Here is a 23,536-nt window from a genome sequence, read left to right as displayed (position 1 = left end):
GCACCGGCACCGGCGCTGCAGCGACACCAGCATCACCCAGCGCCGGCGTCTCCCGGCACCGGCATCCCCGGCGCGGCAGCGGGCACCGCGGGCACCGGCACAGCACCGCACCGGGGACCGGCCAGGGCAGCGCCGGGCCACCCAGGGACACCGCGGGGTCCCCCCCCGTGCCACCCCCTGGGGCTGCTCCTTCTCCCCCTGTCCCCTCGCCCCACTCGTGGGGCCCCTCTCATGACCCCCACGTGTCACCTCCCTGTGCCACCATGTCCCCCCCATGGCCATGAGCCACCTGGCGATGCCGGGGGCCTGCCCCACCGTGTCACCCCATGGCCAGCGGGCCACTCCGATGGCAGGGGACAACCAGCCCCGGGAGGGACCACGCTGAGTCCGGAGGAGCTGCAGCCTCGGCTTTGGGCTCAAATCCAGCACTTTTAGGTTCCTCGCCCTGACACGGGCCATCGTGTCCTGCTGGGCTGGCAGCCGGGTGTGAGGTGACACCGGGACAGCGCGAGGTGACACCAGGAGGAGGCCTGGGAGCTGCGGAAGGGGATCCCTCCAGCACAGCACCCTGGCCAGGCTGCTCCCCCTCGGCTGAAACCCCGTGGTGATGCCAGCTGGAAACTCCCCACCGTAGGTGCCAGAGCAGCGCCCGGAGCGGGTGGTGAGGAACTGGTGAGCCTGTGGGTGACGGGGACGGGGCAGGGACATGCCAGGACCCTCGGGGGCTCCATGTGGCCCAGCTGAGCCTGGCAGCGGTGGGACGTGGAGGCGTGAAACCCGTTGCAGTGCGGTCAGACCCGGCGTGGTCGTGCCTGTGCCACTGCCACGGTGCTGCCGGGCGTGCGTGGGGTCCCTGTGGCTGCAGGCGCCGGGCTGTGGGCAGCGGGGAGGGAGACAGGGGCAGCGTGTCCTCGCCCCACAGCCCTCCCTGGTGCCCCTCGGCAGGATCCTGGCCCCTCGGCAGCTCCCCGCTGCCCCTGCACACCCAGCTGGGCAGCGCAGCATGGCATGGCACAGCACGGCACGGCACGGCACAGGGCAGCCAGGACACAGGTAGCCAGGGCCAGGCACAGCCAGGCTGGCACTGCCCGGTGCGAGGGGGCTGCCCAGTGAGGGGGGCTCTGGGCCAGGTCCCCAAGGGCTCCAGTGTGACCCCACAGCACCCCTGTCCCCCACCCTGCTCCCCCTGCCCGCTGGGTGCCTGGCAGCTCCCGGCGCAGGAGCGGGGCCCACGGTGCTGCAGCACCCACGGGGGGCTGCCCTGGCCGCAGGGAAAGGGGTGACCCCGGTGCTGGGATGTCCCCGAGCACACGGCAGCGAGCGGTGGTCCCGGCCGGGTGCCCTGTGGGGTCCTACCACACTCCCACCACACATGCCCCAGGGTCTCCCCAGTAGCTCCATGGTCCCCCCAGCATCCCCAGGGTCCCCCCAGTATCTCCAGGACCCCCCAGCATCCCCAGGGTACCCCCAGTAGCTCCATGATCCCCCCAGCAGCCCCAGGACCGCCCCGGCACGCCCATGGTGTGAGCATGGTGCCAAGGGAGGGCCAGGCAGAGCCCCTGGGGTGCATGGGTGCCCACACTCAGGGGTCAGGCAGCAGAGCCCCCCCTCCCTCCTGGCTCCCCTCAGGGGCACCCACAGCACCCAGTGCGGTTTGGCCACACGGGAGCCCGAGGCACTGGCCCCATTGGCTGCTCCCCTAGCCCAGGGCTGGCTCTGGGGGGCCGATGCCCACCCTCCCGCAGGACCCAGGGGCTCGCCAGGGCCCGTGCCACCACCCCAGGCTGGGACACGGCCATGACGGCACCCACGGCTTCGCGCAGCTCCCAGAGACGTCACGGGCGCAGGGCTGGGCACGTCTGCGTTTAATCCCCAGGACGCTCCCCCTGCCCTGGCCGCAGGGAGCCCGGGGGCAGCCGCCCACCCCCCCCAGGCTGCGGTGTCCGACAGCGCCCCGGGTGGCACAGTGACCCCTTCCCCCGGGGGAGCCGCTCGGCCCCGCCACCAGAGCAGGCAGAGTCCCTTTCTGCAGCCCCGGCCCCGCTATGGCAGCACCACGATCTTCTTCTCCAGCGCCTGCGGGGGGAAGAGGACCCTCCTCATCACGGCGTCCAGCTCCTCCAGCGCCAGCTGGGCGTGCAGCACCGTCGCGCCGTCGGGCTCGGCCGCCACCACGTGCTTCAGCAGGCGGTAGAGATCCCGCAGCACGTCCCGCAGCACCTGGCAGAGCGGGCAGGAGAACCGTCAGCGACCCCAAACGCAGCCCTCGGTGTGCCCTGGTGTGCCCCTTCCACCAACGCTGCCAGTGCCAGGCCATGGCACCACCACCAGCACACCCCACATTTCCCCACGTTCTGGCAGCGCAGCCCGAGATCCACACTGCAGGGATTCCCACGGGGAACCATCCGTTTCCTCCACGGGAGCTGAGGCCCGACACACTCATTGCTGGAAGCGGGGAGGGAGGCTGCAGCCCACGGGAAAATGGGGCATTTCCCAGTCCAACCAGCGACAAACAGCTCCCACGGCTCCCCAGAGCTGGCACCCCAGAGGGACGCTCCCCAAAGTCCCCTCTGTCCCCGGCAGGATCCGGCGCTGAGGGGGCCCTTTCGTGGGGGAGGCACAAGCTGGGGGTCCCAGCCCCACTGGGAAGGAGCCCTGCAGCTCCGTGGGGCAGGGGCCGTCCCCGAGGAGCCCCACGCCGGTGCCGAGGGATGCCCAGAGCCTGGTGGAGGCTCCCCTGCCGCGGGGACAGGCGGGGAGGTGACCCACCTCGGTGGCCTTCTCGCTGAGCCCCCGCAGCAGCAGCACCACCACGTGCACGGCGGCTCTTCGCACCGCGGCCTCGGGGTCCCTCTTGGCTATGGCCGTCACGCAGGAGGTGACCTGTGGGGACAAGGTGGGGGGGGCCATCAGCAGGGGCAGGGGGATGCAGGGGGACCCCACAGCAGCTGGGCATGGTGGTGGGGGTGTCCCTCGGCAGCCTGGGGCTGGAGGATGAGGAGGGGACGCTGGCACCCAGCCTGGGTCCTGCTGGCACCCAACCAGGGGGATCAGCTTTTTGTGGGGCCGGAGCCCCCCACCAGCCCTCGGCTGCTCCGTGGGCAGGGTAACGAGGTCTCATTAATCAGGAGGACGAGCCCCTGGCAGGCGGTAACCGTGTCCCCAGGTGCCCCCCTGCAGCGTTGCCACGGGTGGAGCAGGCACCACCGCGCTTCCTCGGGCTATCAAGGACAACCAACACCTTTACCCGATTTCAAAGCTTTTAGCCCTAAAAATCAGGGCCAGGATTTCCCAAGTGTTTGCTTCAGCCCAATGACCCTCACACGCTCCTGTCCTGTGCGGACACCCCGTGCTGTGAGCCCTCAGCAGCCCTGCCACCCGCTAACGAAGCGCCCTCGTTAATGAGCGATGGCAGGGAGCTGGGGCAGTCGGTACCTCCTGGACGATGCCTCCAAGCTGGAAGCCGAGGCGCTGGCAGAGCTCGCCCAGGTTGGAGAGGCTGCTGGCCCGCAGCGCGCCGTCGGGGTCCCGCGCGCCCCGCAGGAAGGCCCGCACCAGCGGCTCCCGGTGCCGGCACACCGTGTCCCCTGCGAGAGAGAGCAGGGTGGCACGTCAGCGGGAAGGAAAACCCCACAAACCCTGGCAGAGCCAGGATCGGGCCCCCCCCTGGCAGCACCACCAAACAGCTGGATGCAGCTGGGCGAGAGGTGTCTGCTGCAACATCCCCTCCGGGATGGGAACAAGCTGCTGCAGTGGGATGGGGACAGGGACGGGGACAGGGACGGGGACAGGGCAGGAGGGAGGCCCGGCGGTGCCCAGGCAGCAGCAATTTCTGGAAGCGCTGGGTAAATCCTCACTCTTCAAATCCTGACGCTTTGCAACAGAAACAACTTGGTGCAATTTGTTCTATAAATACGCAGGCGAGCCGGGACGCGCCGGAGCCGCTGCCCGCGGCGGGAGCACCGCGGGGAGGGGGGTGAGGCCGTGCCCACCGTCCCGCTGCCAGCCACGCCACGGGCAGCGGCCAAGGGAAACCCAGCGCAGGGCAGGGCGAGGGCTGGACGCACGGACATGGCCCAGGGGCCTGTGGCAGCCCCAGAGGATGCCCTGGCCCGGCAGTGGGGCAGGGGAGTGGCATGGGTCAGGGAGCACCAGCCCCGGCAGGACGCTGGCACAGCTCAGGGATGTCACTGCAGCCAGGGGACACCGCCGTGGCAGCCGTGCCGCAGAGGAGAGCTCCGGCCACCTGCTCTCGCCAGCTTGGGCGATAGGACAAGGTGATTTAGGACGTGTCCCAACAGCAGTTGCCAGAAAGGCCTCATCCAGCTTGTGCCCCTCAGCCCTGCGTGTCCGGGCGCCTCCCGGCAGCCTCCAAGCCCAGCGCTGCCGGCCACCGGCTCCTGCCCACCGGCAAACCCCGGCCAGCCGCCCCTCGGCTTCCAACACCCCGCGGCGGGGCCAGGGGAGCTGGGCAACGAGGAGCCCCCGATGGCTTTGTCCCCCAGACCCGGTGGCACGGCAGAGAGCAGCGAGGGGCCGAGCGGTGCCGCTGCTGCCAGCAGCGCCGTGCCGGCGGGGACTCACCCAGCGCCCGGGTGACGCGCATCAGCACCTCGCCCAGCTTCATCCTGGTGACGGCAGCCGCGGCGTCCTCCGTGCCCCGCGCCGGGCACCCGTACCGCGCCAGCAGGATGGGCAGGATGCGCTCCGGGTACTCGCTGGAGAGCAGGGCAACGCCTGGGGGAGAGCGAGAGGAACGCGCCGGTCAGGGGCTGGCACGAGGGCGGCATGTGCCACCGCCCTCGGCAGAGGAACCGCCGGTGCCTGCGCTGCCCTTGGTGCCCCCTGCGCTGCCCCGGCCCCGCAGCACATCCCACGGCGCCGGGGCAGCCCAGCGCTGGCTCTGGTTGGGTGCCAAGCTGAAAAAAATCAGTAATTTAGCAGCTGGCAGCAGGTGCCCACTAATCGCTGCCGGTTAATGTTCACTGACCAAGCACTGCCTGGGCACACCGGCTGTTGGGCGCCGCGGGGCTCACCCCGGGCTGGCCTGGCATTGGGGCAGCCGGGTACCGCAGGCGATGCTCGCTGCTCCCAGCCATCAGGCACACGCTGCTGGCATGTCCTTGTCCCCACCGGAGCTCCACAAGCCCCCGGATTTGCCTGGCACGGGCTGGCAGCCAGAGCCCGAGCGTGCCCTGTGCCCGCTGTGTCCCCCCAGAATCACAGAATCAATCAGGTTGGAAGAGACCTCTGGGATCATCGAGTCCAACCACTGCCCCCGAGGATGAGGAGGGCTCAGAGCCTGCACGTGGGACACGAGCTGGGCCACGCTGTGGGGCTGCGCTGGCTTTGCCACCCCTTGGGCTGGGGGCAAGCGCCAGGCTGGGCTCTGGCACTGCCGGGCACCTCTCCGGTGGGGGAAGGCAGCTGCTCCCTGGGGAAAGGGCGAGCGGCAGAGGCTGCTCAGCGCTGAGTCAGGCCGAGCCCCAGCTCCCTGGGAGCTGCCGCCTTCACCTCCAACCCCGTTCCCTGGTTATCGGAGGGCACCTGGTACGGGTCACCCTCCGCAAGCCTGGGCACATCTGGTGGGGCAGCGACCTCTCCTCTGGCGGCACCGGAGCGTGGCTTGGTGGTTCCCGGAGCCGGCTCCGGTCCCAGCCCCAGCAGGGCTGGCTGGTGGGGGGAAGCCCAAGCGGGGCAGCGGGGAGCCCGGCTGGCACCGAGGGCAGCCCTGCGCGTGGCACGCCGCAGGAGCCGCCGAGTCCCCGCCGCAAGGAACCGCGTCAGGGTTAATCACAGCCGAACGCGGAGGCAGCTGCACCACGGGGTGCATTAATCACCCGGGGACGGTTGGAGCGTTTGTGTTGCAGCCACAGGGCAAGGACAGGCCCGTCCCACTCAAGAGCGGACAGGCAGAGGGAAGCACCGCGATAAGCTCCTTTGCCAGCTGCTGCCGAAGGTTACCAGGGCTCCCACGGCGCCGGTATCGCTGCGGGTCATGGGAAGGGCACCTCCCTTGTCGCACGGGATGCCTGCATCGTGCTGGGTGCGGAGGCACCTGCCTGCAGACCCCCAAGGGCAGCCTGGTGCCCCGGGGCAGCGCCGAGCGTGCCGGAGCAAGCACAGCCCGGAGGGTTTCACCGGGAAGCGGCACCCGGTGCCCCCAGCAGCAGCCTGGCGTGGGGAGGAGGGCAGCCAGCAGCGAGCGGAGTGGCAGCCGCTCTCCTGCCAGCCCACGGCCCACCTCCTGCCAGCCCACGGCCCACCTCCTGCCTGCACGGCCGGGGCTGGGTACGTGCCCACTGCTGCTCAGGGAGAGCAGGGAGACGCGGTCCGGGAGGGCAGGAGGTGCTGAGCCCCCGCCCGGCCACAGCTCTGCTGCTCTTCGCTCTCACTGCCCAGAGCCCCCCCACCATAAAACCTCCTCCTGCAACGTGCCAGCGCTCGTCCCGGCTGGGCATCGCTCACCTTGGATGGCCGAGAGGTAGACGAAGGCGTCCTCGTGCTGCACGTTCTCCAGGAACACCTGCAAGGAGGAGGGAGCACATCAGCAGTGGCCCCTCTTGCCTGGCGCCTTCAGCCCATGGTGATGGTAGGGTCAGGGGGCTCCGATGGCATGGACCATCCCCAGCCCGCCGGCACGCTCTCCCCCAGCTCCGTGCCCGCCGCAGGGGACCACGGTGGGTGCCTGGTACCTGGAGGAGCTTCTCCTGCTGCTGCAGTGCCTCCGGATCCCGCCGTGTGATGAGGCTGGCGAGGCGGCGCAGGGCGGCTGCCCGGCCAGGGGGCTGCGGGTCGTAGGCCGATGCCAGGAGCTCCTGGAGCCCCTCCGGGGCCGGGCTGTCGGCACACGGGGCTGGAGCAGCGCTGGGTTCACGGCTCACGCTCTGCTCTTCGCTCTGCTCCGTGGGAGCCGAGGGGCTGCTGCGGCCGTGCCGTGCCGGTGCCCAGTCACCCCCCGGGTGTGGGGCTCCGCCAGGGATGCCGGCAGGGCTCTGTGTTGCCATCCCCGGCTTCTTCCCCAGCACGCCATCGGCAGCGGCGCCCACCGTCTCGGGTGAGAAGGCCCCGTGGGTGCAGATGGCGATGCGCAGGTCCGTGGCCAGCTCCTGGGTGAGGGGCTCGGGGTAGGTGCGGGAGAGCTCCTCCAGCAACGGCACCAGCCGCTTCAGCACGGCGAAGTCACCGGATTGCAGCTGTGGGGAGGGAGAGAAGCAGCGCTGGCACGGCGGCAACGGGAGGTTCGGTCCCCGGGGTGCTCCTGGCACGGCACGCAGGAGCCGTTTTGTAGCCCACGGCAGCACCAAGCTGGCCACTCTCCATCCCCGCTCCACGAGCCAGCGCGGGGGCTGAGCTGGGGCCGTCCCTCCCACCATCCTGCCAGGCTTGCCTTCGGTCGTGCCGTCGCTCCTGCCTGGAAGGAAGCTCCAGGCCAAGCAGCTGCGACCTGTCCCGAGGCTGCAGCACCCAGGGGGAGAAGTTCCTGCCCTAAACTGGACTTAACTGCTCATCCCAGAAGCAAAATCTGGGCTGGAAGACCTGAAAAGCGATGCTTTAGCGGAGATTTTTGGGGAGCTTTTGGATGATTGTGTAAAAACCCCCTTGGCAGCTGCCTCCAAAACCTTGTGCGTCCAATTTGCCCAGTTAAGTTGCCCCATTAACGCCGCAGTGGGAGCCAGAGCTCGCCTGGGAGGGGGCCCAGCAGAGCCGCGAGACGCTGGTTTTAAGTTTTCTCCAACTAATGTTCTTTTCCCAACGTTAGGAATTTAGCAATAAGACACAATAAATTATCTTTTTCCATTAACAGTTGGATTTCCCTTCGGGCGAGCCCAGGGATGAAGCAATCCTGGCAGCTCAGTGATGGAAGCGCAAGCCAGAGCGATCTGGCTAACGAACGTGCCATCGCTCCCCGTGCAGCAGGTAACGGAGTGAGGTGCTGGTTTTATAGAAGATTTTCAAGAATGGAAAGTTCTTGAAACACCAGGAAGGTTGTTGTGCTGCAGAGATGGAGCCCGTGGACACGCCAGGATGGAGAAGAGGGACTATTGGTACGTAAAGATGCTGCCTGTGGCTGCACTGCTCCTTCCTGGGAGCAGATTTGGGATTATGAATTAAATAATTGGGCTCTCACGGGTGCTCTGCTGGGATTGAAACCTTGGCCAACACCCTGGCACAGCTCTGAGGGAAAATAATATATATATATACATGTATACAGGCTGGGACTGACCAGGGAACCCACCGTGGGGAGCACCAGACCCCGGAGCACCAGCTGCGGCTCCCCTGGGAGCCCGGTCTCCCCGTGCCCCACACCCCCGAGCCCCCCGGCTGTGCCCCCTCCTCACCTGGACGGCTCCGCCGAGCATGGCGGCCACGAGCCCCATGGCCATGGCGAGGGTTTGCGCCTCCGCCGCCGCGCCGGGGCCCCGCGCCGGGCTGACGCAGGCCCGCTGCAGCGTGGCCGCCACGAACTCCTCCACCTGCCAGCGGGGAAGAGCGGTCAGGAGGGGGGACCCCAGGGCGCTGCCCACGCCTCGGGCTGCCCGCCCGGCGCCACGTGCTCGTTAGCTCTCGACATCTCTGTTTGCATCTATTCAAACGTTTCCGGCCCCAGCCTTTCTCCAACCCGATTTCCTACGAACCCTTCGTGCTTCCCTGTTGCTGCCACCACCCCGACCTTCCCGCTCGGACCCATCCCAGTTGCCTTCCCAGTACCTTCCCAGCTCCCTTGCCATCACCCTGCCTGCGTGAGCAGGCTCAGCCGTGCCGGGAGCCCCGGTGAGCTGGGGGATGGCCGGGGTGCTGGTGAAGCCCGGCTGTGGATGCACCAGGGATGCAGGAGGGAGCCAGGCTCCCAAGGTGGCTGCAGAGGTGCTCACGCTGCCCATCTGCCCGGCCACTGCAGCCCCAGGACAAGGCGATGGTTAAACTGTGGTGGCTGCTCTCAGGAGCAGAAACCCCCTCGGGGGCTGCAGGGGCAGGGGGAGGCAGCCCAGCCCCTTCCCTGCCTCCTCTCCCTGCTCCACCACCACTGTTCCGTGAGATGGGAGCTGGGAAGGCAACTGGGACAGGTCTGAGCAGGAAGGTCGGGGTGGTGGCAGCAACAGGGAAACACGAAGAGTTCGTAGGAAATTGCGCTGGAGAAAGGCTGGGGCTGGAAAATGCAAATAGACGCAGAGATGGTGAGAGCTAACGAGCTGCAGGAAGGCACCTCGTGCTGGCACAGGGCCCGCAGCAACGGCCAGAGCAGAGCAGGGATTTAGCACGGCTCAGATAAGCTTCATCACAACAAAAGTCACACCTGCCTGTACCCCCGGAGCCCCTGGGGAAGAGCCCAGCCCCATCCCTGCCCCAGGCTGGTCCCCCCCAGCCCCCTGCCCTTGCTCAGGATGGCTCTGGGGGGGTCCAGCTCCTGCCGGCTGCCCCACGGCTCCCCTGTATCAGACACCACTCACCCGACACTCCAGCCGGGCCATTTACCACCCGTGGCACTTCTTTGGGGATTTTCTCACACCACTTTTTTCTCCCCAAGCCCATAATGATCCCGCCTGGCTGGCACTGCCCTTCACTCTTGGCACCAACACCTCTCATCCCACGGGCTTCCTATGCTTCTAATCCATCTTGAAATTAGTGAGTTTATTTTCTCCACGTCGTTGCCAGCTGCACCACACCGCACGGCTCGGGGTGAGCTCACCGGCTGCGGTGGCACGCGGGCCCCTGGCCGTGCTGGACCAGGGTCCTTCCTCCACACCAGGCACGTTGCAAAATAAAGAGGAACTATTCTGCTCCAAGCACGAGGGCAACAAGGTACTATTGCACCAAACGCCACATTTCCAGCCCCCAGGGCACAGGCACTGGGTGCAGGCAACGTGTTTCCTCATCAGCGGAGGAGCTGATGGCTCCGTTAGACACCTCCCTGCTGCAGCGAGGAGCGGGGCTGGCTGGGGAAAAGGCGCAGCTACCTTCTGGGCTGGTTAGTCCAGAAGTGAAATGCCGTCAAACAGCAAGAATAGGGACTAAAAACAAGTGTCCCAAGAACATCTGGTCTCCCAAAACAGTGACGCACGAGCTGAAGGGGTTTGAAGTTGTATTTAATGCGAAAAATAGGAACGTCACGAACAAATAATCTACCAGCAGATAGCTACGGAGAGAAACAAAAAGTTAAAGCCCGCCTAATCTAGAAGGAAAGAAAAAACATCCTAATCTAGAAGGGAAAAAATACCGAAAAAATAAAACATTGGGGCATGTTTGTGTCTCATGCAGGAGGAGAGCATCCTTGGCGTATCAAGGAGATGAAGTCAATCGCACTTCGAGGTAAAAGGTAAATAAAATATATTTTGAGGGGGTTTGGGAAGAGGGATCCTGCTTGCTCACACCATGTTAAGCACAAAGCCACGCTCCAGCGTGCCCACAGCAAGAGCAAAAGCCACGGCAGGACTCTGTGCTGCAGAACCGGCTTAAAAACAGCTCTGTGCCCACTGCCCCAGCCCCAGGGGGGAGCACAACGGCTTTTTGTCTGGGTTTCTGCTCTGGTGGTTGTTCCATTTTATACCAGACTCAGCCGGACCCAGGAACCCTGCAAAATCCTTCCCCATTTTCCATCCCGACTTTCTGACCCAGGGAGCTGGCCCTGTGAGGGTGGGTGTGAGGAGAGGCAGGTGAGGACAAAGCAGCGCTGGCTGCCGCGCCGCGGGCGCCGCAATGACACCGGCTGGGTCCCCTCTGTCACTGCAGAGCGCACACAAAGGCTCCTTTGTCCCAACGTGAGGAAACCTGCGCCAGCAGCGACCCGCTCTGCTCGAGGCAGCTGCAGTTAACCAGCACAACCAGGTCACCGAGGTTAAAAAAAAACAAAAATCCCAAACCAAACAGGATGAGGAAGTTAAAACACCGATCAGCTGGGGAACGCCGCGCTGCCCTCGGCGCCCAACAGCCTGCCCGACCTGGCACGGCACGGCGCAGCCCGTGCCCTCCAGTGGTGCTGCAGCACGGGCTCGGGGCGCACGGAACTGCCGTGTTTAACAGAATCACAGAATCAGTCAGGTTGGCAGAGCCCTCTGGGATCATCAAGTCCAACCGTTGCCCTGACACCACCATGGCAACTAGACCAGGGCACTAAGTGCCATGGCCAGGCTTTTCTTAAACCCCTCCAGAGATGGTGACTCCACCACCTCCCTGGGCAGCCCCTTCCAATGGCTAATGACCCTTGCTGAGAAGAAATGCTTCCCAATGTCCAACCTGACCCTCCCCTGGCCAAGCTTGAGGCTGTGTCCTCTTGTCCTATCGCTGGTTGCCGGGGAGAAGAGGCCGACTCCCACTGCACTACAACCTCCCTTCAGGTAGTTGTAGACTGCACTAAGGTCACCTCTGAGCCTCCTCTTCTCCAGGCTAAACACCCCCAGCTCCCTCAGCCGTTCCTCGGAGGTCAGACCCTCCAGACCCTTCACCAGCTTGGTCGCCCTCCTCTGCACTCGCTCCAACACCTCAACATCTTTCTTGAAGTGAAAAGAAGGACGTGGCTGCCGATACCCCGGGGCTTTGTCGTGACCAACCTGAGCGATGTCCGTGAACACGGTGTCTGAGACGCTCTCGCACAGCGTGGCCACGAGCTGCAGGACCAGCAGCTTCCTCCTCTGCCCGGCGTGGTACCGCTCCAGCTCCAGGAGACTCCCTCCGGGCGCCGCAGCCGCCTCCGAAGCTGCCTCGTCCTCCGCAGCCACGCGAGTCAGTGCCTGCCGGGAGGGAAGCGGAGGGCACGGAGAGGCGATGGTTAAATACAGGCAAACCAGTGCCAGGAACACCGCGGCCACCACGCCAGTGGTCCTGGGCGCAGCAGGTCAGCGTTACCCACACCTCCACCCTGCTGCGAAGGGCTCCTGGTTACCTCCCCCCTCCCAGCCTCATCCCCTTCCACACGGACGCCTGCCAGCATGGTGTCCTCATGGACACCACACAGAGCACCACCGAGCACGTCTCCTAGGGCCACCCGCCCTCTGGGCCACGAGGCGTGCTGGGTCTCTGCCTGCAGCCTTGCTTTCAGCAGTGGCTCCTTGCAAAGGCACCCGGAGCCCCCCTCGTGCTGACCCTCACACGACCAGGACCTTCCTCTCGGTACGTCAAGGTCTGAGAGCTGCCCGCAGCTCCTGGGTGTCCCACCTGCGTCACAGCAGCGTCCCCACACCCAAGGTGCTGCATGACTGCGGGGACGGGGCTCTACCTACCAGCAAGGGCACAGAAAGCGCAGCCCAGCCCAGGAGGGAACCGCAGGGGCTCAGGGCAGGACCAAAGGGAGCAGGTGCCCCACTAGAGCCAAGGAAGCCACAGGGATCATCCACAGCCTCCAACACACCATTAAACTTCAGACTCTGTTGTCCACAGAGCCCAGGGGGAATGAGGGTTAACCCCTTCAGCGAGCAGGGCTGCCTCCCTCTCCCCAGCTCTCCCACCCGGCACGCAGCAGGACTGCTCCACCACACGCCCTACGCCAGCTCAGCACTCCCGGGGCATGTAAGGGGATGCTTGGTCCCCTTTGCCATCTGCCACACAGAACGCTTGGGCCAGGGAAACCGCTCCTGCAGACGTGCCCCAACCAGAGACTGGCTTGCCCTCACCTGCAGGCAGCGGATGAAGAAGTCTCCAGCTAGACCACTCTGCTGGCAGTGAGACAAGAGCTCCACCAAGTTCTCCAAGCAGCACTGCTCCGAGGAAACCTTCTGGTAGAGGACCTCATCTTCATCACTGAAACAGGGCACTGTGTCATCAACACGGCCCCAGACCCCTCCAGGGCTGGCTCTGTACTACTCCACGGCAAGGGTTATCACACATTGGATCAGGCTGCCCAGGGCAGTGGTGGAGTCCCCATCCCTGGAGGGATTTAAAAGCTGTGTAGATGTGGTGCTGGGTGACATGGGTTAGTGGTGGCCTTGGCAGTGCTGGGGTAATGGTTGGACTCGATGGTGTTAAAGGTCCTTTCCAACCCAAACGATTCTATGGTTCTAAGGTGAAACCTTGCTTCTGCCTCCTCTTGGAAACCTTCCCTCACAGCTCTACCAGGGAGCAGAAGCCTGGAGGCAACTGAGTCAAACTATTGCTCAGTTCATTTGGTCTACGTGATCACGCACTTGGTTTATTAATTAACCTGCATTCATTAAAGGAATAACATTAACAGAAACCATGAGCGCAAAACACGTGTTTAATCCAGCCATCCTATAAAGAACGGGATCAGCGCCGGCTAATTCATGCCATGGTCAGAGCCATAAAAACAGGACAGACACAGGCAGAGCCACGGCTGTTAAGGAGCAATTTTAAAGTATACCCAGTTTAACCAGTGCAGACCCCGGGGGCCAGACCTTCTTCTAATTCAGGTCAGGAATAGACTGAAATGAAACCAAAACAAGTGTATTTGTGCGGGGTTTTGTTCTGGGTGTGCACAGCTCCTCACAGACACTCTCGTGTGCTCTGCCTCTCGATGGGGTTGCCCTGGGCTCACACCTGCCAGCTAACAGCTACCCCTCTTTAAACCAAATGTCACGCTGCTCAGCAGTCCCCGCTGCCGTGGCAGGAGCCTAATGGCTGCAGTTTATTCCCCGCAGGGCCAAGCTCTGCCTCTGCTTGTAGGGACCATATGTGAGAGCAGGAGGGGAGCTCAGTCGCTGGCGCCGCCGCACCGGCATCGCTGCAGGCCTCGCTGCCACGGTGCCACCTGTGCCCGAGGGCTTCCACGATCTGCCACGGGACAGGCTCAAGCTGGAGGGTGCAGATTGAATTTGGGGAGTGGAGGGACTGAAGGAGTGTGTCCTGTTCCCAGACACACCACAGGCCGGTCTCAGGACTTGGGACAAGCACGCAGAGAGCACACACTAATGCTCAGATAGGTTTTCAGGGCTGAAAATCAGAGCTCTGCGCCGTGTACAAGGAACCCGGAGGCTGCACAGAGCATCGCCTGCCCGAGCTCGGTGCAGACAGACACCACCTGGGGGTCTGGGGGGATGAGACCGTGGTGGGACACCACCAGCAGCTCCACACTCGCCTGGGCTCTCTCTGCCAGGCATGCTGTGAAAAGCCCTGCGTGCTGAACGATGCCTGGGGACTGCCCACCGCGCCTGGCACTGCCCCGACAGCGCTCACCTGATGGTCTCCTCCACCTCGACGGCGGCACCACCCTCGCTGCCCGCACGGAACCGGCACCGCGGGTGGAGGGCGCACACGCTGCTGTTGAGCCCCGCGAAGCCTTCCAGCACGGCCAGTGACACCTCTCGCTCCGACTTCTCCAAGAACCACAGCAGGATCTCCTGGCACGGGGAGCTGGCAAGGAGAGGGAAAGCAGTGGTGAGCTCGCTCTGCCCGCTGCACCCTCAGCACTACGCTGGGGCCACGCGTCTCGGGGCAAGGGAGAAGACAAGAGCGAGCTGGAGCGACCACGGGCGCTCCTTGGGCTGCTCTGGGCTGACAGAATCACACAGAATCACAGAATCGATGAGGTTGGAAGAGCCCTCTGGGCTCATCGAGTCCAACCATTGCCCTGACACCACCATGGCAACTAGACCAGGGCACTAAGTGCCATGGCCAGTCTTGTCTTAAACCCCTCCAGAGATGGTGACTCCACCACCTCCCTAAAGCAGCTCCGCAGCTGAAGGCATTGCTGTCAGTTTGTCAGGGGATCAGCAGCACATCCTGCCCTTCTGGCGTTCCCAGACGGAAGGATCTGGGTCCTTCAGGAAGGATCTGGGTCCTTCAGGATCGCAGCCCAGCGAGGAAGGAGCGCTCTGCCTGCACAGCGTGTCTGTACAGGGACAGCCACCTCCACGCGGCCTCCGCACGCCGTGCCCGGTGCTTCGTGCCAACCTGACAAAGCAGAGCTGTCAGCTGTGCCAAGGAAGAGGAGGGAGACGGGGAGCACCGTAAGGTGGCACGGAAACCCCTGCCAAGGGAAGACGCAGGTTAATGAGGTGGAGTAGCTGTGCTGTGCCAGGGGTCTGGGAACCCGAGCACTTCCAGGCAGCTGTGGTTTTAGCTACCCCTGCCAAATTCCTCTGCAAAGAGAGCAGCGACTCTGTTCTCCCAGCAGCAGCGTTAACTTGGCTTGTTCTACGAACCTGCCACAGCGCTCATTACCCTTTGAAGTGATTAATGATGTTTTTAATAATAGCAGAGGCTGTGTCTACACAGCCCTTTTAGGGAAAGCCTCCAGTACCCACGTGCCGCTATCACCAAAGCAAAGCGTAAACCCACCAGGAGGGGATTTACTAGGCTGGCCCAGACCCAGGGCAGCCCAGGGAAAGCCTGGGAGGAGAGAGGACAGCCAGCACCTGGTCACCACTGCCTCTGCCACCACGACTGACTCACGTGGCGCTCACCATCATACGTCAGTCACGGGGGATCTGGGCACGGCGCGAGGGACAGCTGCCGAGAGGCAGGTCCTGTCCCAGCTCGGAGAATGATCTTGTATTTCCAAAAGTCAGCGCTCAAGTTAGTTGTTTTATCCAGTTTTTATCCAGTTTCTAAATCCCTCCGACACCCAGCCAGGTCCCAGTGTCACCATCTCCGTCCACAATCACGATCCCAAGGCTCCCGTGGGGCACGCCTGCCTCTACACCCAACGCTCTGGCTCCAGGGAAGGCAAAAACTAACACGAGAACTGCTTCCTCAGGCACAGGGCTTCCAGTAAGGTCGTGCACCGTGCCTATGCCTGTGGCTACTGCCTGCTTTGAAGGAGAAAACTGGTCTCAGCTTCTGTACATGCCCATGTAGAGCACGTCCTTGGAGGTGGGCAGAACAGAGAAGACGAAACCCCAGGAGAAGCCGTGCACAATCCTTCCTTACCGTAAGTATGACACATTCTGCTTGGCGAAGGAATAGAGGGAAAAAACCACTCCCAGGACTGACTGTAAGGATCCCAGCAGCAGGCTCGAGCTGTCATTTCCAACCACGTACACCTACGGAGAGAAGGGCACGGGGAGGAGAGTCAAACACCTGCGTGGAGCAGAGGGGAGGCAAAGGGAAGGACAGAAAGCACGGCTGGTGCAGAATGGCTGCTGCCAGGGAGGGTGGCAGAGGATTTTCAGCCTCTGTTCCTTTCCGTCTGGAGCCTGTTTTCCCTGATCATGCCACAGTCTCTATTAAAAGCAGCCTTCAGCATCATTTTTCTCCTAGCATTTGCTTAACCACGGCAGGGCTCCAAGCTACAGGAACACTGCAGCTAGCTGTTCAGGAAGCCTGCTGCTTAGGGGTAAGGTCTTGCGTTACAGAGAGGTGCAACGGGCACATCTGAATTAGCAAAGCTACAGAAATACTGCACCTAGAGCCAAATCTCAAACAGAGAGACCAGTCCCTAGCAGGGCTGGTGTGTGCTGAGCTGAGCAAGCGGGTTGCAAGGGCTTTGAGGAGGCTGCAGGGCCACGCTCCTCTCTCCCATCCCAAGCAGCACCCTCCCGAATCAGCCTCCTCCACGAAACCAGCACCCCTTTTTCCAGGCAAATCACTGTTACCAGCTCACAGCACACAGATCCCACCTTCCTGCTCACAGAGCACAGGAAAAGAGCTCACACAAGCCTTAGGTCACTGCATTTCCTTCTGAATCCTGTTAAAGGAATTGTCCAAAACTACACGCCAGGTAGGATGCTTCCAGTCAGAGCCATGATGCTGGGAAAACTTGGTCTAGAAAATGGTTGAATGCCAAGCCTTGCCCAGCTGGACTCAGGGGTGTTCAGGTCCCTGTTTTAGCAGGCTCTATCTCCCTCCACAGCTTTTCATTTTAAAAAACAACAGGTTGGGGGAAACAAAGTCTTTTCACAAGTTCTCCACGGGACTTCCAGCTGCGTGGGCTGGCGAGCTACCTGCTCAGAAGACACTGTCCCTTCCCCACACCTCCCACCTCCCCAGCTGGAGAGCACTGAGTAGAAGTGCCCTGGGGACAGGCCACAGAGCTTTTGCCTGCTCGAGGCAGTGTGACAACCCAGGTAGGAGGGAGATGGTCCTGATAAGGTCCTGCCCTGCTGTATTGATGCAAACAGACCTTTCTTCCTGCGCTAATCCCCGTGGAGCCATTCTTCCCAACCAGAACCTTTTGTACACAAAGCCTCCCTGATGAAGCCCCAAGGATGGTTTCCCACTCAGCATCAAATGACACTTGCTAGGCAAGAAACCCCCCCCAAATCCGCAGGGCTGGAGCCTCCTAATCTGGCTGCTGTCAGGCCATTAAGGAGGGAGCCGCCCCAAACCCCCCCAGCCCTCGCATTGTGAGCAGCAGCCACAGCACAGCCCTCCAGACTGGTCTCTGCCTGCCAGCTAGTTACAACAGATCGTTACTACACGAAATACTACAACAATGACAGCATTTAAGAGCTTAGCCTGCCTAGGGGCATGCCAGTAAGCAAGTCACCGGCTTCTTGAAGTTGAATTCCTGGGCTGGAGATGTCCTTCTGGGTTGGAAGGCACAGCAGAAAGCTGGGCTGCTGTCAGGGCGAAGCAGTGTGGCACTGGTGGTACTGGTGAGAATGGTGGAAAAAAAGGAGCTATGAGGGAAGGTTCCAGAAGAGAGGCTTCCACAAAAAGCCCTGTTCCTTCGTAGGGAGCACAAGAACGGGCCCCACCTCTCCCCCAAACGCCAGAGCCGAGATCTGCGCTGCTGACCACCCTGCTTGTCGCTGCAAGGGACCCCTTGCAGGAAGGAGCTCCACAGAAGGTCCTACATCTGCACTGTCCTGCCCATAAGACACTTCTCCTACCAGGGAAGGTGGTGTGTTATCAGCAAAGCCAGAGCGTTTTTCTGACTTCCTTCCATTTTCCTGAACATTTACCTTACTTGTCCAGACAGGCTGCAATGCCTTTATCCTCCCCGCCCCAAGAGGTATCAGCAGGGGAAGATGAACCGCTGGGGACACCCAATGGGGACCAGCTGCAGTGTCCCCCCCATTTCTGGGACACCTGAGGTGAGGACACAGCCACTAACAGCATCTCCCCTGTGGCTGAGCTGCTGCCCACCCTCTTTTCCCCCGCACCCACAAGCTCTCTGCTCACTAACTTCCCAACTTCCTAACGCAAGAGCTGGCTGCCGCCCATCCCTCCACGAGGGGTTAATGCTGCAGGAGCTGTAGAAAGGCTTCCAGCTCCCCAGCTCTGGCTCAGGCTGCCCTCTGCAGACCTGGGAGGCAGGGAGAGCAGCTCCCAGCACAGGGAGAGCAGCTCCCAGCACAGGGAGAGCAGCTCCCAGCAGGTTCTGCCTCCCACACAGGTAACCCTGGGCTCAGTACGAGCCAGATTATCAACGCTCTGTAGGAAGGAAACTGAGGCACGGAGGCACTAAGAGGAGGGTGGGCCAGCGACAGCCTGGGAGGAGAGCTCAGGAACCCTCCAAAGATCCAGCACACACAGGATTCCCTGTGATCTGTCCTTCCCCCTGACCAGCTGCATGCCTCTGGTGCTGGCGGGCGAGCGGCATCATCTTGGACAGGGACTGACAGCCTGTGGCAACCCGTGCCAGGCCAGTGGTACTCCTGGCTGGGACCTCCTGCCTGCTCCACCGTTACCTGCTCTGCGACCACAGCCTGAGCCCTGAAGCTGCACACCCAGACACAACAATTTAGCAATGCTCAGAAACTCCTGCTGCAGCTCATGGAGAAAGAGGATATGAGAGCTCCATGGAGACTCCTGGCTACCAGCCCACTGCTCAGCCTCTCCTTCCTTTGACACACCAGAAAGACACTGGGAAAAAAACACCAGCAAGAGCTCACTGCCATCTTGCAGAAGGTTCTGGGGTGAGAATGCTTGACAGGCTTCAGGCAGTGCCTCTGGTATCCAGCATAAAGCTGCAGCCCCTCAAGTGCAGTGCTGCATACGAGGTTATTCGGTGCAGCTCTCGGCCTCACCATCACGACTGCAGGAGACACTGGCTTCTGTCACGGTCTAAGACACACTCCAAACTGCTCATAAAGCCCCAAACCAGCTCGCTCTTAGAGCAGTTTTCTCGCCTACCCTCAGGCCCAAATCAGACACGATACCTTGAGCACATCTTCCACACAGCTGCCGAGCTCTGCCTCTGTCACCAGCACGGTCCCTGCCGACAAATCTTCCACTGCCAGCTCTGAAAACAAAGGGCAGACACATATCAGCACCTCCACACGCTGAGGAGTCTCCAGCAGAACGGCAACCTCACCAGGCCCACCACCAGGAAGCACTTTGGTAGCTCTCTTGCCTTCCCTCCCCTCCATCAGGGCAGCATGGGAACCGACGAGCCCTCGTTAGCGGCGCTAAATATCGCTGCAGTGTTGTAAACTCTGCATGGTTACAAGCAAATCAAAGCAGACCACAACTTCTTGAGGGGTTATTCCCCAGAGAGCTGTTTTGGTCAGCGTGGGGAACCGATGGCTTCCGTCTGGAAGCCCAAAATGAGGCTGTCAGACTGGGAGAGAGTCCCAAAGAGCACATGGCAGAAACCCCCGCTGCTTGGCTCTCACGCTGGAGTAATTTGACTCAAGTGCTAGTAAATACGGTGCACCCAGCCACACAGACGCGTTCACAACGGACAGAGCTGGGCTTGCACGCCCCACAGCCCCGCCACCAGCCCCCGAGAAAACAAATGGAAAGACAAAGCTCGGTGAGAAGAGAAACCAGACCCTTCTGCCACGTGGGGCTCGCAGGGACCCGCCGGTACCTGCCGTCTCCGCGCACCGCAGGAGCGGTGCCAAGAGGGGCCGGAGCAGGTGCTTCTCTGCCAGCTGAGGGTGCTCTTTGGCCATGGTGAGCAGCGTGGTGGCAGCCACTCGCTGGAACTGGCGCGCTGTCGCTTTGTCCTGGATGTGCAGCAAGCCCAGAACCTGGAAGGAAAGTCCACAATAAAGGACCAAAGACCAGCAGCCCCTCGGAAGCAGGGCAGACCATCTCCTTGCAGCACCAGCATGCTGCTTTGTGGATGTTTTGGCCTGACATTCCACAGAGGGAAGAGTTGGTCTCCTCCCCGCACACGTGTTAACACAGGACGTGTTTCTGGGCTCAAACCAAGAGCCTGCAGCACTTCCACAGCCAAAGGCTGGAAGCAGGAGCTCCACAGCAGAGAGCTCATCGCAGTACAGAACAGCTCATGCAATCAGGCAACATTACCCAGCACTTCAATCAAATATGGACAATTCAAGAGTAGGGTGGAAACACGTCCCACGGCCAGAGCAGCAGAATAACATCTCCACATTGTCCTGGTTCAAGCAGAAGTGACAGTACCAACACTCTCCAAGCCAGGAGCTGGCTCTGTGTTCCCGGCCAGAGCTGGCGTGCTGCAGGGAGGGGAAGGGAGGGACCCACCTGGGGGCACACCAGCCTGTAGTAGTCCTCGAGGGAAAGGCACTGCTGCGGGCAGGACGCCAGGATCTTGGCAACAGCGTCGCATTTTCTCCAGTCCACGGCTGCTGCTTCAGCACCAGCACCACCTGCAACACCGGCAGAGAGCCCAGCTCAGCTCAGACTGACAGCAAACAGCAGGGCCAGCTCTGGTGTCTGGCCAAAAACTGGATTTCTAGCTTTTATTACTCTCTTTAAACCGAGCATCTTTCAGGTGACACCTGAATTTAATGACAAAAGGAGGAAAATTACTGTCCAAGACCTTTGATACTGGAAAATAACTTCTACAAGAAGGTGTATGAGCCTAAAGGTGGAGGCAGGTCATGCCTGGATGGTGTCATCAGGCTGGAGGAGGCTTTGGCACTAAAGACTGTGGGATTCAGGTTTGAGAGAGCAACAGTTTCCCTCCCTGGCAGGAAAGGGAGAGCAGGGGAGCAAGGCTGCCGAGCCCCGGAGCGGGACGGGCCTCACTCCACGTGCAGCAGCTCACAGCCCCGTGCCGAGCACGGCTCCCACCCAACCGGCACCACGGCAGCTCCTTGGAACGACCTGCGCTCCGTACGCACACGGGCTGCGACCCCACGGAGCCAGAACGGACCAAATCGGTTCAGAGACCTTCAGCCTGGACCTCAAACGTGACATGTACTCCGAACTAATGGCATCTGCAGTTGGAAGGCACGAGCGTCACAGAGTCAGCCGGGCCTGACAAAAGCTGTTTCCCATTTCAGCACCCTGACAGCCTCCCGAGCCTCTCCTGGGACGAAACGTCTCCGACACATCATCACAGTCTCTTTCAATCTGCGATCCCGGGAGCCAAGAGCTGCGTCAGAGCACCCTACTCACCGCCTGTTCCCTCCATGATGCCCCGAACCACCGCCTGAACCCCGTTGGGTCTCATCAGCCTCTCGGAGAGCAGCTGACCACAAAGGCGCCGCAGCCACGCCGGAGCCCGCGCCAGCCCTGGCTTTGTTTCTTCCCCAGGAGAGGGAGGACTCTGAAAGAAAACAAAGGAGCGTGTTTGCACACTCCCGTGCAAGCCCTCGCTAACAGGCATGCAGCCTGCGCCCGGCCCCGCAGGAGGTGAGACAGGAGCACAGGATGGGGAGAGGCTTTAAGTAAATCACTTCTTCATCCAGGGGCACAAAGTGAATTAGGGCTTAATGAGAGAGGCCGGCCTTCCCACGGCGGGTACAGCTCCCCTCCTTCAACGAAAGCCTCTCAGGTCAGGCAGCAGCTCTGCCCCGTTACCAAAACGGCGCACTAAGGACTCAGGGGACAAGTCAGGTTCGATGCAGGTAAGGGGTCTGCAGCGGTGACCCCCGCCAGGACCTGGCACAGAGCGCTGGGCTGTGGCGCTCAGCCAGTGGCCCCGTGCTGTCCCCTGTGTGCACCAGCAGCTCCTCGCATGCTGACCCCAACCCGTGGGGACCCGCGTTCACCCACACAGCCCTGTACATCGGGGCTGCCACCACCACGCGAGCGATGCACACCCAGCAGCTTCGGGGACAGGGATGCTGCACCAAAGTGGGTTTTAAGGCGTCAGGATGTTTCTGGGAGAGCAGCACAGGCACCCTGGCTGCGTGGGAACACCCAGACCCAGCACCACGGGCGGCACACGCGCCCCGAGCGCCCTGCGCCGAGGACGGCCCCGCTGCTGCCGCGTACCTGCTTGTGCCGGCCCTGCAGGACAAGCAGCTCCCGCACCGCCAGCGGCTGGTAGACGCGGTCCAGGATGTGCCGCAGGGCCTCCCGGCACCGCACTCGCTCCGCTTCTGAAACGCCCTGGAAAAAAACAAACCCCAGGGCGGTGAGGACGGCTCGGCCAGTGGCATCAAACCCACCGGTCCCAACCGCGTGCCGGTGCCCTCCAGCCCTTGCCACGTCCCATCTCTTCTCTCACGTGGAGATTAACGCGCACAGCTTGGGAGCAGCCACCGGGCTGGCCGCCCGCGGGGCCCAGCAAGCCCAGCATGGCCACAGGCTCAGCCACGGAGTGGGCTTTGGGTGAGGCCAGCAGCCCTGGCACGTGTTTGGCAGGGCTGGCACACGCGGGCACCGACCGCACCGAGGGAGCAGGAGCAGCGGGGGCCCACGGACCTCACTGAGGGCGGCGGGGCCGTGGCCCAGCAGGCAGAGGCCGGCGAGGAGGAGGCCGAGGTGGCGGGCGAGGAGCGGGCCGCCCAGCGCGGGGTGCTGGGCCAGCTCGGCCAGGGCGGCGGTGGCGGCGTGGAGCCGGGCCCCGCGGGCGGCCAGCGGGGCCGGGGACGGCGCGGGGGGCCCCAGGTGCTGCCCCACGCCCGGCGGCAGGTACGGCACCAGGCCCAGGCCCACGGCGGCCCGCAGCGCCCGCCCCACGGCCCGGGCCTGCGCCACGCTCAGCGTGTCGGCGCTAGGCGGCGGCGCGGCCCCGGGCGCGGCCCCGGGAGCGGCGGGGGGCGGCGGCGAGGGCGGCCAGGCGCTCCTTCAGGCACAGCAGCAGCGCCAGCAGCCCGCAGGCCGCGGCCCAGCCCGGCTCGGCCTCGCCCGCCGCGCCGGCGGCCAGCGCAGGGGCCCGGGCCAGCACGGCACGGCGCAGGCCGCGCAACGCCGCCCAGCCCGGCGCCCGCCGCAGCCGCTCCTCCAGCGCCGCCGCGTTGCTGCGCAGCGTCTCCGGTCGCAGGGCGGCCTCCGGGCCGGGCCCGGCTTCACCATCCCGCTCACCGCGCCCGGCGGGCAGCCGCAGCAGCAGCTCCAGCGCCTCCACCACCTGCGCCGGCTCCGGGCCCGGCTCCAGCTCCGCGCCGGCCGCCATCTTGGCGGCCGCCATGACGGGGCGGAGCGCGGCGCTCGGCCGCCATCTTGGGGAGGTCGGGCGAGGGGGCGGAGCGACGCCCCCGCCGCCATCTTGGGCGGGGCGGGAGGAGACGGCGGGCAGCGCCATGTTGGGGCCTGGCCCGGCCTAGCGGGTCCCGGCAGCCGCTGCCCGCCCCGGTGGGCCGGTGGCACCGTGCACGGCAGCTTGGGGCTCGGCTTCCTCCCAGCAGGGAGCTAAGGGGACACTGCTGTCCCCGAGCCGGGCAGGCCTGGCCTGGCCCTGGTGGTGTAGGCCCCATCCCTGCTCCCCACAGGGGTCAGCAGCACCAGCCCCTCTGGCAGGGCAGGGATTTCAGGGGAGCTCCTGCGCCGAGCACGAGCTCTGGCTGCATCCAGGGAAAGTTAGCAGCTTCCACAG

At 63.3% G+C, this 23,536-nt stretch overlaps 1 protein-coding gene across 1 annotated transcript; it reads right to left on the bottom strand.

The window, feature by feature from the left end:
• Positions 1 to 1,846: 1,846 nt before the first annotated feature.
• Positions 1,847 to 23,128, bottom strand: TANGO6 (transport and golgi organization 6 homolog). The gene is given in 18 exon segments (XM_068411198.1): positions 1,847 to 2,220; positions 2,770 to 2,883; positions 3,436 to 3,587; positions 4,585 to 4,737; positions 6,469 to 6,526; positions 6,696 to 7,196; positions 8,343 to 8,477; positions 11,550 to 11,729; positions 12,609 to 12,735; positions 14,125 to 14,301; positions 15,820 to 15,932; positions 18,996 to 19,078; positions 19,649 to 19,811; positions 20,290 to 20,414; positions 21,169 to 21,319; positions 21,991 to 22,107; positions 22,423 to 22,758; positions 22,760 to 23,128. Coding segments are annotated over 18 exon segments (3,219 nt in total). The 5' UTR covers positions 23,117 to 23,128; the 3' UTR covers positions 1,847 to 2,043.
• Between the last annotated feature and the right edge of the window lie 408 nt (positions 23,129 to 23,536).

Source organism: Nyctibius grandis, chromosome 12, assembly GCF_013368605.1.
Source record: "Nyctibius grandis isolate bNycGra1 chromosome 12, bNycGra1.pri, whole genome shotgun sequence".
In the NCBI taxonomy this organism is placed as follows: Eukaryota; Metazoa; Chordata; class Aves; order Nyctibiiformes; family Nyctibiidae; genus Nyctibius; species Nyctibius grandis.
Note: the sequence above shows the minus strand (reverse complement) of the source record. Positions and strands in the feature narration are given on the sequence as shown.